Here is a 19,304-nt window from a genome sequence, read left to right as displayed (position 1 = left end):
GAGCCTGCTCTCCGTGGACACAGGCTTGTCACTTCTATTATTGGGGTTACTTTGCTATAATCATTTAAAAAGGTCTGAAGGTATTTGTTTAATTATAGTAGAGTTGAGTATAGCTGAGTGGAGCACCTGGAAAAGAAATGACGTGTCTAACAATGTAAAGCTAAAATGGTTTAAGAAATTGCAGTCTTACAATCAAAGGCAATTAGGGATAATGAAATTTGGAAATGCTGCTGTCAAGTCTACATAGGAAACTAACAAAGTTAATTACTATACAGCCTTTCATGACAGATATACCTACATATTTTTATCTATAATTAGAGGATATGTTTCCCATATGTTAATATGGTTCATTATCTCTGGGTTCATTACTAATATTAATTTAGAGGGATATCAGAATATATTATGCATATATACTTTTCCATGGAATCTGTTCTGTTATCCAGCTGCTACTTATCTGAAGTTATTTTTTTAAACTGTATTTTTGTATAGTGAATCCTTACGTTAGCTTTATCTGTAATATAATTTCTTAGCCACAATCCCAGGGACCCACCGCCCACTCTTGCCACCTACCCCTAAGCCTCCGCGAAGAAAACCTTTACCACCAAACAATGTCACTGGAAAGCCAGGAAGCGCAGGTATGTCAGTCGTATATCTTCCTTTTCCCTCTGTGATTTCTTTTTACTAGACAACCGCAAGCCCTTCTTGATAGGCTAGTCCAGACAATGGATAAGTCAGGGGCTTGTGTCCAAAGACTAGACACAGTAAATTAGAGCTCTGAGGACTCATATCCTGACTGTCGGTGGGTGGGGTAGAAGAAGCCATCCCTCTCTATCTGGCCCAAATTCCTTCTTAGATGTTCATGTGCCTGACGCCTAAACAGAACGTGACTCAGGCTCTTCCGCAAGTGGATTATTTTGGATGAGATGCTGTATATTGCCAACTATCAGGGGGTTATGGAAAATGTTATGTCCTGTCATCAGCTTGTCATTCTGTCTCCTGTAAATCTCACTGACAGCTCCCCTGTCCACCAGCCTTCATGCTGGCCCCAGGGTTCTGGTGCTCAGGGGAAGATTGGGGACTGGAATATTCATGGAAGCTGAGAAGCTCTAGCCTATGCAACAAGGTGGAAATGTGTTTTACAAGTCAAACTGCCTTTCATCTCCACACCTTGGCATATATTGTCCTTTCCCTGTGGAATGACCCTTACCAGTCACCTGGGATGCTCCTGCTTATCCCCTTCTTGAAGAAGCCTTCTCTATCTTCCCCAAGTAGTCTTGACATTTGTCTCTGTTCTCCTCGTTTCTGATACATACCTGCATTATAGCATATAGGAAATTGCCTTATAATTGTTTGCATAGTTGTCTTCCCCTGCAGTCTGTAAGCTCTGGGATAACAGAGTCCTTGGTATATTTTCACTGAATTCGCAGAACCAAATTCAATGCTTAGCAATAGTGGATATTTGATAAGTAAATGCTGAGTGAATACATGAAGTCCCGGACTTCTGTCTCTGCCCCCAAACATGCACCCTAACAAATCATCCTCTTCTCATCTGATCATGTTGTTTCCCTGTTTAAAACCTTTCAATGGGTCCTCATAGCCTAAAAATAATGTCCAAATCAATAGCATGGTATGCAAGCCCAATATAATCTGCCGTTCGCCGCCCCCTTCCACCCAGCTCTCATTGCACCCCTGAGCCCTCTCTGCCCTGCCCCTTCAAAGTGAATTTGGATCTAAACACACCTCATGCTTCTCTGCCTTGGTTCTTGCTGAACCCTCTGACTAGAATACAGATCTCATCCCTCCCTATTGATCACATCTTCTCTGTATGGACACATCCTTTGTGAAGACATTCCTTACCCTCACCTGACATAAATCCATCCTCTATCTTTCTCCATAGACATAACTACTCCCTCCCCTTGCCTTCTCTGTGACCTTATTCAGTTCTTAAAATATCTATAATGCTACAGTATACTTGCCTCACACATTTGTCTCCATCAAGGACACCAAGTCTTATTTTCTCTCCAAGCCTAGCTTATAGTGCCAAGCCACATGGTAAGGGCTTAAATATTTAATGAAGAAATAAATGGGAAACTTGACAGTGCTCCTATAAAAACTGGCTGCTTTGGCTTTATATTATAGGAGTCGTTTCATCAGCTCGAGTAACTTCCCCACCCATGAGGGCAACAATCAGACCTACTGGAGTCCCCTTAGAAAGAGCAGAGACAGATAAAAAGCAACCAACAGCTCCTGCCTCCGGAGAAGAACTTGGTTAGTATGTCAGCCAGTTCCCACTGGATACTTAGCTCTGATGCACTAAAATATTTCAAATTAGAAAGGAAAAATTCTCAGTTCTAGATATTCTATTTTACTCAAATTTTTTGTTATTTTGGGTCTTTTTAATTTTAAAATTATATTTATTTTCTATGCTTGGTTATAGAGTATGATCCGTCCCTTAGCAGACATAGAAGAAAGTGCCCCAGTCTGGTTCCTAAAAATATCTAGATTACTCCTTACTTAACTACTAAATTATATGCCACTACTAATTACACGTATCTTAATTTATTAATGGTAATCTTTAATTCATTATTTCTTACACTCCAGAACAACTGCAACAGGACATAATTAAAGGCCTTTTATTGTGGACAAATATATATATTAATAATAAAGGAAAGCAAAACCTGCTAACAGTTGACTGGGAGGCAGATTGACTATATAAAGTCTTTACCACTTTTTAATTGTGAAGCTTTTTTTTTCCATTTGCCAAAATTATTTACTGTCTTCCATTCTCAGGTAATGTAACTGACTTTAGCTCAAGTCCAACAAGAGAAACTGATCCTCTTGGGAAGCCTAGATTCAAAGGTATGTGTGACTGGCTCCAAATCTTGGTTTTGGAACAGCTATCTTTGATGGATGTATCAGTCAGCTATTTCTGTATAACAACAACAACAAAAATTCACACAAAATCTTGTTAGCAAACTACAATAAATATTTATTTCTTAAAGGCATGCAGATCAACTGGGGGTCAGTTGATCTAGGCTGTACTTGTCTGGGTGGTTCTGCTTTAAGCAGCAGGTACAGCTGGGCCTCTTGGAGATCTCAGATCTGCTTCACATGTGTTCATTCTGGGTTCCAGAATAAGGGACCAACAATGACCCAGGAGAAGATGTCTTCAAGGCAATATAGAGGCAAAATAGAGGGCATCCAAATATACAGCCACATTTCAAGTTCCTTGTGTGGTATCTGCCAATATCCATTGGCAAAGTAAGTCACATAGCCAAGTCCAAAATCAAGGTTTGGGGAGGTATACTCCTCTCACGAATGTAGAAAATATTTTGAATAATCAAATCTGGTGCAGAAGGAGAGGTATAATATGACATAGAGCTGAGTATTCCCCTTTGTAATGTTTCTTTCTAAAGTGTACATTTGGATAAATTTTAGCATATGTATACACCCATGAAACCATCATCACAATCAAGATAATGAATGCATCCATCACCTCCAGAAGTTTCATTGTGTACCTTGTAACCACTCCCTTTCACCCATTCCCACCCTGCCCTCAGTCCCTAGGCAATCACAGATCTGCTATACTATAGATAAGTCTGCATTTTGTGGAATTTTATATAAATGAAATCGTGCAGTATGAACACTTTTCTTGTCTAGCTTCTTTTACTCAACATCTATGACATAGAGATTATTTGGAGATTCATCCATGTTGTTGAATGTATCAGTAGATCATTCCTTTTTACTGCTGGCTAGTATTCCATCATATGGATATGCAATAATTTGTTTATTCATTAGCTTGGTCATGACATCTGGGTTATTTCTGGTTTTCAACTAGAAAAATGAATATGCAGGTACAAGTCTTAAATGACAGGCATATGTTCTCATTCCTTTTGGGTAAATACGTAGGAGGGGAATGGCTAGATCATATAAAAGTACGTATTAAACATTTTAAGAAAGTGCCAAACTGTTTTCCAAAGTGGTTGTATACTGTTTCACCTTCCCACTGGCATTGTATGAGAGTACTAGCTCCTCTTCATCCTTGCTAACAATTAGTATAGTCCTTTTTATTTTAACCATTTTAATAGGTATGATGTGATATCCGCATGGTTTTAATTTGCTTCTCCCTGATGACTAAGGATGTTGAACATCTTTTCATGTGCTTATTTACCATCCATGTATCTTTTTTTGGTGAGTGTCTGTATGAATTTTTTGCCCAACTTTTTTATTGGATTTTTTTGTTTCCTTATTATTAAATTTTGAAAGTCTTCATATTTTCTGGATACAAGTCCTTTTTCAAATGTATACTTTGTAAATATTTTCTCAGTTTATCAATTTGTGTTTTTATAGATTGTATTTTTGGTGTCAAATCTAAGAAGTCATGACTGACCAGAGGGGACAAAAATTTTCTCCAGTGTTTTCTTCTAGAAATTTTATAGTTTTACATTTAGGTATATGATCCATATTGAGTATGAATTCAAGTTTATTTTCTTACATATGGATATCAAATTGTTCCAGGACCATTTGATGTAAAGATGATCATTTCTCTACTGTATTGCATTTAGATCTTTGTCAAAAATCAGTTGTCCACGTATATGTGGGTCTACTTTGGGGCTCTCTATTCTGATCCACTGCCCTACTTACCTTTCTTTATGCCAATACTGCAGTCTGGATTACTGTGGTTTTTTATAAACAGTTTAGTAATCAGGTTGTGTCATTCCACCAATATTTTTATTTTTCAAAAATGCTTTTTGTGACACTGGGTCCTTTATATTTCCATATGAATTTTAGAAATAGCCAGCTTAGATTTTCTTTTTTTTTCAGCATTGAAATCATCACTTTACTTGCATCCCTCAGTGCCCAAACTGGCTATCTGATTGGATTTGTGCTTAGTGATAAGGTTTTAATTTGTTTGTCTTCTGTCCGAAAGTATAGTTGTTGAACGTCAGTAATTTCAAAGCTCTGGGATGGGGAGGAGGAAGGATGGAAATGAAATGATTAGCAGGGGCCCTACGGAAGGAGAAGAAATTCACCTACTAAGCGATTCCAAAGACCTATAAGTATGTTGTCGAATGTAAATGCTGGAGTCGCTGTGACTAGTCCTGAAAAGCAAACACATCATTTTGAATTGGGGCCACCAAGAGCTCCCCGCGGCTCGGTTTCATGGTCCCCCACTCCGAGACCTCCACATGTGGATTTAGGCAAGTTCTGGTTTCAGACCCAGAGCCGCAATGAGAAATTTGATCCAGTCTGTCCGCTCTGGCAGGAGCTTGCTTACAAATGGGAGAATGGATGTTAGAGAAACACATTGGGCCCTCGTCTGAAAGAAAAAACGGGAGGGAAGTCAGGATTTTAAATAGAAAGCGGACCACCTATTCTTCAAAATCGTAGCATCTAGGGCAGGAAGGAGGACCTCTTCTTCCACTGCTTAGATTTTCATTGGAACGGCATTGATTCTATAGATCAATTGGAGAGAGTTTACATCTAAACAATATTAAGACTTTCCACCTAAGAATACGGCGTATCTCACCACTTAGTTAGGTCTTTAATTTCTCTTACTAGTGATCTCTCACCAGTGTTTTTTACTTTTCGTTGTACAAAAATCCATAAAAAATATTTTATTTGAGTTTCCAATTGTTCATTGTTAATATATAGAAAAACAATTGGTATTTGTATAGTGATCTTGTATACTGCAACCTTGCGAACGATTAGTACCTTTTTTGTAGATTCCATTGGATTTTCTGCATAGATGATCATGTCGTCTGAGAATAAAGAAAGTTTTACTTCTTTTCCAATGTGGATATGTATTTTTCCTTGCCTTTTTGCACTGGTGAAAGCCTTCAGTAAAATATTGATTAAAGTAGTGAGAATGAATGTCCTTGTCATGTACCTGATTTTCAGGGGGAAAGTATTCAGTTGAGTATTCTGTTGAGTGTGATGTTAGCTACAGGTATGGTGTTTTCAATGGATATCCTTTAACAGGTTGAAAAAATTCCCTTTTATTCCTTAGTTTGATGAAAATTTTTATCAGGAATAACTGCTAAATTGTATCTAATAATTTTTCTGCTTTTATTGAGGTGATTATTTGCTTTTTCTTTTTTCATTTGTTAATATGATGAAGTACATTGATTGTTGAATTTGAAACCAACTTTCATTCTTGGGACAAACCCACTTGGTCATGATGTATTATCATTTTATTTTTGTATTTGCTAAAATTTTGTTTAAAATTTTTACATCTGTATTCATGAAGGATATTTGTCTGTAATTTTCTTATAATGTCAAGGTCAAGTTTTGGTATCAGAGTAATGCTAAACTCACCTCTTCAATTATGTGGAAGAGTTCATTTAGAATAGGTACCACTTCTTCCTTAAATGTTTAATAGTATTCACCAGTGAAGCCATCTGAGCTTGGAGTTCCCTTTGTGAGAGGTTTTTACTTACTAATCCACTCTCTCAGGTCCTCATGTACGATATATCCAAAAGCCTGACGACAAACCCTGTTCCATTACGGACTCGGTCAAACGGTTCCCTACAGAGGAGGGCCTGGAGGGGAATGCCACCAGCCCACCACAGAACCCACCCACCAACCTCACCGTGGTCACCGTGGAAGGGTGCCCCTCATTTGTCATCTTGGACTGGGAGAAGCCACTAAATGACACTGTCACTGGTAAGATCATGGCATGAGGACTATTTCTGCAGTAGGAAGCTTTGATAACACAGTATGTTGGGTGTGGTATCTTGAGTCAAACCATGACCTGTGAAGCATATCTGAGGAGGAGCACATCCTAGTAGAGGTCTACCATCCTTAGGACACATTAATATCACAAGTGTTACATGATGGGAAAAGATCATCCTTGTCCTTGTTATAGGCTCCCTGATAATCTACTATATCTCTTTAAGTAGTATTTCTGTCATATCCTCTCAGAACTATTATACAAAGTGATGATATATCTAGTCTTTTCATTACCAAATGAACTACAGAAAATATATTAGTTTTGCCACTACTGATAATAATTAAACTAAATGAATGCTTCTCTGTGGTAGCAATAGTAGAAGTAGTATCACCATGATTATTGTAGTGCTCTATTGAAAAGACTTTAATTTTCCCAATTTTATAATAAATAAATTTTCCTGTTAAGTGAATTATCTTATAATATGGCAACAAAACCCTCTGGAAAAAAACATGACCAAATATTTAGTGACAGTTCTTTCTGGATTCCTAAATCTTTACTGTTAATGAAATAATAAACAAAGCCTGATATTTTAAAATAAGAAATATGGATATGTACTTAAGAGGCTAACTTTATAAACTATATTCAAGATGTATCTATAAATATTTATTCCAAACATTAATAGTCCATTTTTATCATATCTATAGATTTATGCAAATACTATTATTTTAAAGCATTAAAAATGAAAAACATTTATAAAATACAAGAAAAATATGTATTGTAAAGCTAGAATTCTTAAAGAGAAATTCTAACCATCTTTTAAATTATGCAAGTAGCTTATACATCCATTTTGAAAGCTCTAATCTTTCAGGATAAAACATTATTAAATCAACTTTTAAAGCTTGAGTCAAATGAAAATTAGAGAAAGTGAGCAAGAAAAATTTCAAGTAGTAAAAGGCTAGTGCAGTTACTAAGGAGGATATCACACAGTTGATGAAGAATGTCCCAAGTCAAAGATTGTTTTTGAAAGTAGTTTCTTTGCTACATAACCAACTAGGGTGTCATATGAATGGTTCTTTTGATGACTATGCAGCCCTCTAATCTTTCTGATGTTTTAAAGCATTGACTTTTTTACAGTAAGACTGTAATAACAGTCTTTGGTCCTATTTTCCCCTTTAGTATTCATAAAACTAGTTACTTTACAAAAAAAGAATTTTATGTAATTATTCTTTCAATGAAACTACTAGACTCAAACAAATCACAGCATCATAGAATTTTAGAGCAGTTGTCTCATCCAGCCCCTTCCCTCTAGAGATGGGGGAGAACAGTGGAGTGATATAGTAAGGACACAGCTATGAATGTCAGATCAGACATTGTTCCATAATATATATATATATATGTATATATATATGTGTATATATATATATGTATGTATATATATGTATATATATATGTGTGTGTGTATATATATATATATATATATATATATATATATATATATGCTTTGAATAAGAAAGAATATAAACAACTTTGATAAATTCACAGGGGTTAAAAAATAATAAATATAGAGGAAAACAGGGTAAAGGAAAGATTCAATTGAGAACAGTAAAATGAAACCAGGAGTGAAGTTAGTACCGAGAGCACATGCTGTGTTGTCCTATACATTTTATACCAGTCATTCTCAAATTTGTGCCTCTGCTTTCTAGCAGCCACCAAAAAAACATGGGTGGAGGTGGGGACACATGATCAGTTACATGATTCTCAATGTCTAGAAGATAAAAACAAACCCATTTTCTGGAGAAACCCAGGGCTTCCTGACAAGTAATAATTAACTTTCTCATCCTTACAATGCAACATCCTTACAATCATTATAGCCACTCTGTAGGGCTGGCTTTATATTAAGTGTAAAACATGCTATGATTCCAAAGGGTCTTCATTAAAATAATTTTCCAAGACCCAAATGATGGTGCCAAGGCTTATAGCTTTCTGACCATCTGGATTGACCCTCAAAGAGATTTCAGAGTATCTCAAGCTGTGTTCCCTAATACAACAACAGCTAGTCACATGCAGCTACTTGACTTAAAATTAATTGGAATTAAATAAAATAAACATTTAGTTCCTCAGTTTCCTTAGCTACATTTCAAAATGTTTACTAGTTGCATACGGCTAGTGGCTCCCATATTGGAGAGCGCAGCTCTAGAAGAGTGACGCACTGCTTGGTCTATGAATGATCCTCTGTGTTGGTTCTCTCAGACAAATTGTGGACACAGAGTAAGGGATTGCCCAGATGTGCTCCTGATACATTCCTAGATGGCTGACATTCCATTATACCTTCCAGGTATAACTGTCATCCGCTTTGAACACTGAGGAGCTTAACAAGGGCTAATGCCCAAGTAGACTAACCCCTCATCCCTTAATCCAGAACCACAGTAACCTCAGCCCAAACTAATGCCCACTTTCCCAGAAGACAAAACCACAGGAACATGCCCATGAATTATTGAGCCATAAAGTCTAACTCTGATCTCCCTTCCAGAACAACCCATCACAGACTAGGTTAAGTTGTTCTCCTGAATCATAGAGTATAATTTAATTAAATGTCAGAAATCCTTGTTCAAAAATAATTATTTCAGTCCTAGGAGAGTTAGTTTCTGACCTTTTTAATCAATGTACAATATAAGAAAATTTTGAGATCTTATTTTCAGAACACAACCTGGGGATAATAAAGGTGCCAATAATAATAGCTAACATGTTGATCAAAATACATTCAAAATACCATTAAGCACTCTCCATATGTTCCCAATTTTATCTTCACAGTAACATGATGAAGCAGATGATATTACTGACATTGTGCAGACAGTGAAACTGAGACTGAGTTCAGGACAAGTGGCTTGGTTTGTCTCTTTCCATTAAGTGATACTGTTTCCCTTTTTAAAAAATAAGTTTTACTGACATACCTTTTAGTTACTTTCTTCTTCTAGAAAATATCCCTTCCCTATTGAGGAAGAGATATAAAGTGAACAGATATGAATTTAGGATTCTCCTCCTCCCTGTCTTTCCACCCTCAATTCAAACAGAAAGCCATTTGAAATAAAGTTTGTGATGAAAAAGGAGAAGAACTTCAAATAGAATCTTAGTAGCTGATCCTAAACACCAATCATTAGTCCTTTAATGACTGTACTAATGATATCCAGATACAACGGTCACTGTCTTCCAATTTGATTTTTATTTTTCGGAAGTATGGTAACACACATTGTTCAGAAAAGTCATCCTCCCTTTTGAGTTTTTAAAATATACCATAGGAATTCTCTGCAAAATTAAAATTGGTGATTTTAGGTCTACCTGACTTATTTAGAGCGTTAGTTTATTTCCAATATCCATCACCTTTGGTCTCAGCACTAATAGCAAAAATCCCCAATAACTTGCCAATGTAGCCTTCCCACCTTAATCTGCCGCCAGTTGCTTGTGTATTTCTTTCTAATGATGGAGCTGATTTTGAGTGGTTTTGTTTGTTTTTGTTTTCTTAGTCATCTTTATGATCTTGTCACATGCATTAAGTTAAAACCCAATTCAGAGCAGCGAAAAAAAAAAAACAAATTTTTAAATTGTATTCTCTTGTTCTGAATATCTTTCTGTTTTGATTAGCCCTGCAAGTTCATGGAGGCGAGCCTTTAAGTGAAATTCATATAGACCTCTATGAATTCTTTTAAATACAGAGAATATTATCCAGGGAGCCTGGCTTATGTAAGCAGTGGATACAAAAACCCCACAATTTTATAGTTCAAAATAATGAACTATAGGGAAGTATAGTTCATTATGTATTTAACTGTTACTTGCTGCTATGGTTTTAAATTCTAAGAAGTTTTTAGCAGTACTACATGTGTTCAGTGTTCTTGGCCTTTTCCCTTGCTATTTTGTAAAGCCCTACGGAACAGGAAATGTGGCTTCTGCTTGTACTCCACTCCTCATACAATGCTTCTTTCCAGTAAGGACAGACTATCTGACCTACCTAGAAAAATTGTAGATTACCAGCATCCAAAGCAACCACAGGTACATCATCTGTGTTCACTGCTTACCAGAGCTTTACCTGATCCAGTAAAAGGAAAACAGAAATGCTCAATGAGAAACCCCACAAAGGCTTTGGGATCTTCCTCATCTGCTGACTGTCCCCATTTGGAAATTGCCATGTATAGTCAGTACATCTCCAGAACTGCAATTTAAATTGCTCACTTTTATGAGAGTGACTTATGCTATTAGCCTCAAGAACAATTAAATCGATCGGAACCTAAAGAAACTATCTATTGACTTTTTCACTTTTCAGAATATGAAGTTATATCCAGAGAAAATGGGTCATTCAGTGAGAAGAACAAGTCTATTCAAATTACAAACCAAACCTTCTCCACAGTAGAAAATCTGAAACCAGACACGAGGTAAGCACCAGTGCTATTACAAGTGAATGTTAAGAGTACATTCTACAACAAAAGAATGAAATTGGGTCACCCTTTCTGTATTTAGAGAGGGTGTAGTTTGCGTTTATTTCTTTGGCTTTCTGTTCACAGCATTAGATATGTTTGGAGTCATGTTTTGGTACCCAGCAAATATGCAAGTTATTTGGGGGAATAGAAGAGCCAATAGTAAGGTCTTGTGTGTTAGCAATATAGCTGGGAACATTAAAGAAAAATGAAGGTAATGATACTAAATGTTGATATTAAATACCAAAATTTAGTGAAGGGAAAGTCTATGGTCCAGAGACACTGGGGGTGGGCATGATGTAAACTAGACTTGAAGCACAAGAGAATTTGGCTGGCATGCTGGAAAGGGGATGGCAAGGAAAGGAAAAACCACATGACACACATAGGTAAAACTTTTTAATAGTTAAGACTTAAAATAATGACAGGATAGTCCCAGAACCAACAAGCCTTTGCTTTGGGGACCTTTTATCCTAGATAGAATGAGAATAGAATTATAATAATAGGAATTAGATGTTTTTAGCATTGTTCTATAACAAATGCATTTTCTTGGCATTACTTATTACACATTAATACCAGGTTTGTTCATATTGCTATACAGTTTTGTATTTCTTTTAATATATAAAATACTCAATATTTTATCTATTCCTTTATTGTACTGAAAGGGGTAAAAATTTAAAAATGCCTTAGATGTTTCTAGAAAAGCAGTACAGGCGATCCAGGAAGAGGTTTAATTTTCGTGTGTGTAGGCTTCACTTTTTATACCTTTCCTCCTCATAATATGTATTGATTGAATTGAATCAGATATTGATTACGACACTAAAAAGAGCCTGTTTTGTCTCTGGCAGCAGGGACACTCTTCTAAATCTTTTTAAGGGAAAAGGAAACGTCTAATTCATGGTAGGTGGTTTGCTGTGTATAAACCTTAGTCCCGTACTGCAGAAATAACACTTTTTCCCCCAAGTGTTTTTTCTTTAAAGGTCCCTATTTTGAGCTCTAACATGGAAAATTTTGAAAGTGCTAATTTTCTTACAAGATTTAACCTAGCCAAAAGAAACATATTGGTCAGTAAAAGCCTATTTCATGATCTTGGTTCTGTTTCCTTAGCATGATTGACAGGGAGAAAGTCTATTTATACCATAATAGAAAGAGTAAAGGAGAAAGGTTCATGTAATTTGGACTTTTGTTTAATAAGTAGATTTGGACTGACAGAATTTGGATGTTTTTTCCCTTCCGATTCCTGCTTTTTCTTGCACTTAATAAAATCGGGCTGTGTAGTACAATATATTCATTGAAAGGCATCCAATTTTTAGATGTTCATTGTGTTCATTTCCTGAATCAGGCTGTCCTCAGAACTTTTCACAGTGCACCTATTTGCTTGTGACCAGAATGTAGAACACAGTTATTCCATTGATATTTTAAACCTAATTTGTTTGCAAATGTTTTGCATTTCCATTCTGTTAACTGGTGTGCTTGGTGCTCTGGCTACAAACATGAATAAACATGGTGTGTGCCCTTGGGGAGCTGGAGATTAGAGGGGTAGGCAGTTGGTAACTGATTATTCTACACAAAGTGATGAAAGCTTGAGCAGAAGTATACAGAAGGGACTAGGGAGTCCAGAGTGGGCGGCACTTAGCTAAGTCTGGGGAAACCTAGGAAAAACTTTTTGAAGGTGACACCTGGGCTGAGATTTGAAGGATGAGTAGGAAAGAGCTAACCAGGTGAGTGTGGGAGGGGGACTGAGTGAAAGAGAAAATAGCACAGATCGGTGCACAGAGGCCTGAAATAGCATGGTTGTGTGCAGGGAACAATAGGCTGTTTTTACCATATGAGTGGTGGAAAGAGAGATGGGAGTCAGATGGAATCCAGGTTGCAGAGAGCCCTATATGTCAGGTCAGGAAGCTTTTGAGCAGGAAATGGGGAGGCTCTGACTAATTGGGGAGTGTTTTGCTCTGACTTTTCATTTTAGTTGGAACAGCCACTTCTGATATGAGAACTTCTTATAATGAGTAACAGTTGCTGAATCTTGAATAAATGTAATAAAAAAGAACCTTTTGTCAATGCCTTGGCAAGGATGCCATTTTGCCTTCTGATCTAATTGGGTGAAGTAGGTGGCCTAAGCTGCATTTCATTCTGTAATCACAGGACCAATCTGGTCATGTTTCACATCCAACATCTCGTTGTAATTGTTTGGGGACTCACCCTGTTTCTGGAGTTCACCTCGACTGGAAGACAAACCTGTGATCCTCTTTGACTTGCTTTCATGGTGTGTGTCTTGCTTCTCTCCCCTGTCCTCCATCCATGGGCCTTTCTTACAAGAACCCCTACACCCTGTACTTGCCTCAAGACTAGTGTTCTAGTTTGCTAATGCTGCCGGGATGCAAAACACCAGAAATGGATTGGCTTTTATAAAGGGGGTTTATTTGGTTACACAGTTACAGTCTTAAGGGCATAAAGTGTCCAAGGTAATGCATCAACAATCAGGTACCTTCACTGGAGGATGGCCAATGGTGTCTAGAAAACCTCTGGTGTCTGCTCCAAAGTTCTGGTTTCAAATGGCTTTCTCCCAGGACATTCCTCTCCAGGCTGCAGTTCCTCAAAAATGTCACTCTTAGTTGCTCTTGGGTGTTTTGTCCTCTCTTAGCTTCTCTGGAAGAAGAGTCTGCTTTCCACGGCTGTCTTCGAACTGTCTCTCATCTGCAGCTACTCTCTCAGCTTCTGTGCATTCTTCAAAGTGTCCCTCTTGGCTGTAGCAAGCTTGCTCCTTCTGTCTGAGGTTATATAGTGCTCTAGTAAACTAATCAAGGCCCATGCTGAATGGGCAGGGCCATACCACAGAAACTACCCAATCAGAGTCATCACCCACAGTTAGGTTGGGTGTATCTCCATGGAAACACTCAAAGAATTATAATCTAATCAACACTGATACATCTGCCCACACAAGATTACATCAAAGATAATGGCGTTTTGGGGGACATAATACATTCAAACCAGCACAACTAGCAAAGTTTAAAGGAAATGCTTTCTGGATTTGTCTTTAGAAAAAGCACTGTTAAATCAAGCTTAGGGATCCCTAAAGTCAGAATCCCATGCCAAGTTTTACCAATAGGCATTGATTTGGTACCATTTATTGTCTCTATGCCTTGCTAAAATGGCCCTGAAAATGACTTTCTTATGACTAGCAATATGTGGTTTATATCATGTTATTTTTAGGGTTTGATCTGATTGAATGAACTCCATTAGGATACCAAGACTGTACATATGATAACTTAACCAGAATTGTACTGCTAATCCCTAACTAATGGATCATGATTTACAAGTTGTAAATTAGTAGTTTGAAGTAAACATTGATTTCCCATTTGGGGAGAAATATAATACAAATGGATATAAGGTACTCTTCTGAAAACTGTTTAGTTTACAATATTTGAAGTTTTGCAATAATGTAGTAGTTCGTTAGATCCTTGTCCACAGTGAGCCTGTGTTAACAGATTCATGTTGGAGTTTAATTTATGTTTAATGGGCAAAAATGTTTTCAGCTGAAATATGAAATTATGTGTTGAAGTCCCATTAAAAAAACTACTTAATGTGTTATGGTAGTACAAAATGAAGTAGAATTGTTTCACTTAATTTTAGATTTCTTAACCCTAGAAGTCTCTGAGGGTATTCCTCTTTAGTTTCTAGTGTATTAGAATAGCTAGAAGGAAATACTTGAATCTACTGAACAGTAATCCAGTTGACTTGATTCTCATTGATGATTGTATAACTATATGGCTTTTATCGTGTGATTTTGTGATTGTGAAAATCTTATGACTGACACTCCCTTTATCCAGCGTATGGGCAGATCAGTAATAAAATAAAGACAAAAAATGTATATAAATAATAGGAGGGGGGATAAGAGATATGGGATGTTTTGGGTGTTCTTTTTCTTTTTCTTTTTTTTCCCTCTATTTTAGAATAACTAAAATGTTCTAAAATTGATTGTGGTGATGAATGCACAACTAGTGAGCCATTGATTGTATACTTTTTATCATCATTTTTATTGTAGAATATAACATATGTACATAAAAGTGATAATTTTCCAGCAAATTTCAAAGAATATTATAGGTTACAATTCCACAGTTTCAGTTATTTCCTTATTATGAAATATAACATATATTACAAATAGGTAATGTCTTTCAAAGTATAATTTAACAAGTAGATATATAGGAAATTTCCCAAGTTATTATGAATTATAGTACCATAGTTTCAGTTGTTTCCTTATTGTGGAATCTAATACATATACAGAAAGGTATAGCTTTCAAATTACAAGTTAACAAGTAGCTATAGAACCAATTTCAAAGGATGCTATGGGTTGCAGTTCCACCATTTCAGTTCTTTCCTTCTAAATATTCTAATACCCTAGCAGCTAAGATAAATAAAATTATATAAAGATTCAGTATTCATAATCCTTTGTTGAATTCCATCTTGTCTGTTGTTACCCCTTCCTTCTAGTTTAATCACTTTCCTGATTTTCAGGGATGTCTGAGCAGTGACCACCTTAACCTGTTCATGTTGAAAAGGGGCATCAATTTTATGAGTAAAGGGGACATATCTAGTTGATGTTCTTGAAGAGGCTATTGGCTCTGAGTTTAGGGACTTAGCTGGCATAGGAGCACTCTGAAGGATCAAAGTTTCTGAAAAATAAACTTAGTGAGTGAAATCTTTATAAAGTCTCAGATAGGGATCCAGGCACTCTTTAAGGTTTTTGGGACTACTGTTGACTTGTGCCTATCATATTGTGGTCATTTAGCATATCTAGGTGAGGCTTGCATAGGAGTAACCTCCAGGACAACCTCCTGATTCTATTTGAATTCTCTTAGCCACTAAAAATTTTGTTGCCTTTCTTTTTCCTTCTGTCAAAAATGAATTCTCAATCCCATGATGCCAGGGTCAGGCTTATTCACAGAATCCATGTCCCACATCACCAAGAAGGCTTATTCATCTTGGGGATCCTGTCCCACATTGGGGAGAGAGTGTTGAATTTATTTGCAGAGTTAGGCTTAGAGAGAGAAAGTCCACATTTGAGCAACAAAAGAGGTTCTCTGGAGGTGACTCCTAGGCATAATTACAGGTGTGCTCAGTCTCCTCTTTACAGCCATAAGTTTCACCTGAGCAAGCCTCAATATCAGGGCTTGACTTATTAAGTAGGGGGCTCCTAAGTTCACATACCATATGTTATATCCATAATAATCCATCCATATCTCACATTATCATCACTTAGTTGTACAATCCTCATCACTCTCCATTTTAAACAATTCTTATTACTGAAAATGTCTCGTAGCTCTTGTCAGCCCTTAATTATTTGTCCCTAGTATTTGTGTAATGCTAGTATGGTCTTCCTATTAATTATAGTCCCTAGTATGCAATGTGTAGACTTTTCCCAAGTATACCCTTCTGTTGTCAACTCTCTGTGCTAGTGTCATACCTTAGAAGTACACCATGCAAGCACCTATCGATATTTGTGGTGCTGATCTGTGGGAAACATGCCTTTAAACAACCCCTTTCATACCTTTTCACCTTCAATACAGCTCTGATACTTACAATCCCATTAACAAACAATTGTCACCCCTGTCCATTACCGTACCTTTGAATTCACCATCATTAACGTATCTGAACATATTAGATTATCATTACCCCTCACTAGTTACTGTGTATCATTAGGTCCCCAATATTCTTATAAGACATTGATTTTACATTGTTCAGATAGTTCATAGAAGTGGTAACATACAATATCTTTCCTTTTGTGTTTGAGTTATTTCATGCAAAATTATATCTTCAAGTTTCATGCATGTTGCCTATTTTCAAGACCTTGTTACTTCTTACTGCTACATAGTATTACATCCTATGTATATACCACATTTTGTTTATCCACTCATCTGTTGAAGGACATTTGTATTGTTTCCATCTCTTGGCAATTTGAACAATCCTGCTATGAACATCAGTGTACAAATGTCTGTTCATGTCACTGCTTTCAAATCTTCTGGGTATATACTGAGAAGTGGAATTGCCAGATCATAGGGTAATTCAATACCTAGTTTTCTGAGAAACTGCCAAACTGTCTTCCAGAGTGGCTGTACTAATATACAGTCCCACCAGCAGTGAATAAGAGTTCCAAATTCTCCACATCCTCTCCAGCATTTGTAGTTTCTTGTTTGTTTGATGGCAGCCATTCTTATTGGTGTGAGATGATAAATCTCACTGCAGTCTTGATTTGCGTCTCCCTAATAGCTAGTAAAGATGAACATTTTTTCATGTGTTTTTTAGCTATTTGTATTTCCTCTTCAGAGAAATCTCTTTTTGTATCTTTTGCCCATTTTATCATTGGGCTGTTTGTACTATTGTCATTCAGTTGTAGGATTTCTTTTTATATGCAAGATATTAGTCTCTTATCAATACATTGTTTCCAAATATTTTCTCCCATTGAGTTGGCTGCCTCTTCACCTTTTTGACAAATTCCTTTGAGGTACAGAAGCTTTTGATTTTAAGGAGTTCCCATTTATCTATTTTTTCTTTCATTGCTTGTGCTTTGGGTGTAAGGTCTAAGAAGCGATCTCCTAATACTAGGTCTTGAAGATGTTTCTCTACATTATCTTCTAGGAGTTCTATGGTACTGTTTCTTATATTGAGGTCTTTGATCCACTTTGAGTTAATTTTTGTTCAGGGTGTGAAGTAGGGGTCCTTTTTCATTCTTTTTGTTATGGCTATCTAGTTCTCCCAGCCTCATTTGTTGAAGAGACTGTTCTGTCCCAGTTCAGTGGATTTGGGGGCCTTATCAGAAATATTTGGGGGTCTATTTCCAAATCTCAATTTGATTCCATTGATCAGAATGTCTATCTTTATGCCAATCCCATGCTGTTTTGACCACTCTAGCTTTATAGTAGACTTCAAAGTCTGCAAATGTAATTCTTTCCACTTTGTTCTTCTTTTTAAGGGTGTTTTTGTCAATTTGAGGCCCCTTTCTCTTTCAAATAAATTTGATAACTAGCTTTTCCAAGTCTGCAAAGTAGGTTGTTGGAATTTGGATTGGGATTGCATTGAATCTTGAGATCAGTTTGGGTAGAATTGACATCTTAACAATTTTTAGTCTTCCTTTCCATGAGCATGGAATATTTGTCCACTTATCTAGGTCCTTTTTTATTTCTTTTAGCAAAATTTTGTAATTTTCTGTATACAGGTCTTTTACATCCTTGGTTAAGTTTATTCCTAGGTACTTGATTTTTTTTAGTTGCTATTGTGAATGGAACTTTTTTTTGATTGCCTCTTTAGTTAGGTCATTACTAGCATATTGGAATATTACCAACTGTTCTAGTTTGCTAATGCTGCCGGAATGCAAAACACCAGAGATGGATTGGCTTTTATAAAAAGGGGTTTATTTGGCTACACAGTTATAGTCTTAAGGCCATAAAGTGTCCAAGGTAACACATCAGCAATCGGGTACCTTCACTGGAGGATGGCCAATGGTGTCCGGAAAACCTCTGTTAGCTGGGAAAGCACGTGGCTGGCATCTGCTTCAAAGTTCTGGGTTCAAAATGGCTTTCTCCCAGGACATCCTCTCTAGGCTGCAGTTCCTCAAAAATGTCACTCTCAGTTGCTCTTAGGGTGTTTGTCCTCTCTTAGCATCTCTGGAGCAAAAGTTTGCCTTCAAAGGCCGTCTTCAAACTGTCTCTCATCTGCAGCTACTCTCTCAGCTTCTGTGCATTCTTCAAAGTGTCCCTCTTGGCTGTAGATCCTCTTCAAAATGTCACTCTCAGCTACACTGAGTTCCTTCTGTTTGTCAGCTCATTTATATGGCTCCAGTGATTTAATTTAGACACACCCTGAATGAGTGGGGCATCACCTCCATGGAAATTATCGAACCAAAGTCCTCACCCACAGTTGGGTGGGGCGCATCTCCATGGAAACACTCAAAGAATTACAAGCTAATTAACACTGATAGGTCTGCCCACACAAGATTACATCAAAGAATATGGCTTTTTCTGGGGGACATAATACATTCAAACTGGCACACAGACTTACATGCATTAATCTTATATCCTGCCACTCTGCTGAATTTGTTTATTAGCTCAAGTAGCTTGTGGTCGAATTCTCAGGATTTTTCAAATATAAGATCATATCATCTTATGATAATG

At 36.9% G+C, this 19,304-nt stretch overlaps 1 protein-coding gene across 28 annotated transcripts in view; it reads left to right on the top strand.

Annotated features, from left to right (window-relative positions):
• The window catches only part of LOC119532323 (ABI family member 3 binding protein), a 277,976-nt gene that overhangs the window by 237,559 nt on the left and 21,113 nt on the right, over positions 1-19,304 (top strand). For all 28 annotated transcript variants that reach the window (XM_037834649.1, XM_037834668.1, XM_037834802.1 and 25 more), the window contains 5 exons: positions 531-635; positions 2,140-2,268; positions 2,791-2,859; positions 6,457-6,666; positions 10,989-11,097. In XM_037834649.1, coding sequence (XP_037690577.1) covers positions 531-635; positions 2,140-2,268; positions 2,791-2,859; positions 6,457-6,666; positions 10,989-11,097 — 622 coding nt within the window. The remainder of the gene's footprint in view (positions 1-530; positions 636-2,139; positions 2,269-2,790; positions 2,860-6,456; positions 6,667-10,988; positions 11,098-19,304) is intronic.

The sequence above is a fragment of the Choloepus didactylus genome, chromosome 1, assembly GCF_015220235.1.
Source record: "Choloepus didactylus isolate mChoDid1 chromosome 1, mChoDid1.pri, whole genome shotgun sequence".
Classification (NCBI taxonomy): domain Eukaryota; kingdom Metazoa; phylum Chordata; class Mammalia; order Pilosa; family Megalonychidae; genus Choloepus; species Choloepus didactylus.
This window is presented reverse-complemented; position numbering and strand designations above follow the sequence as displayed.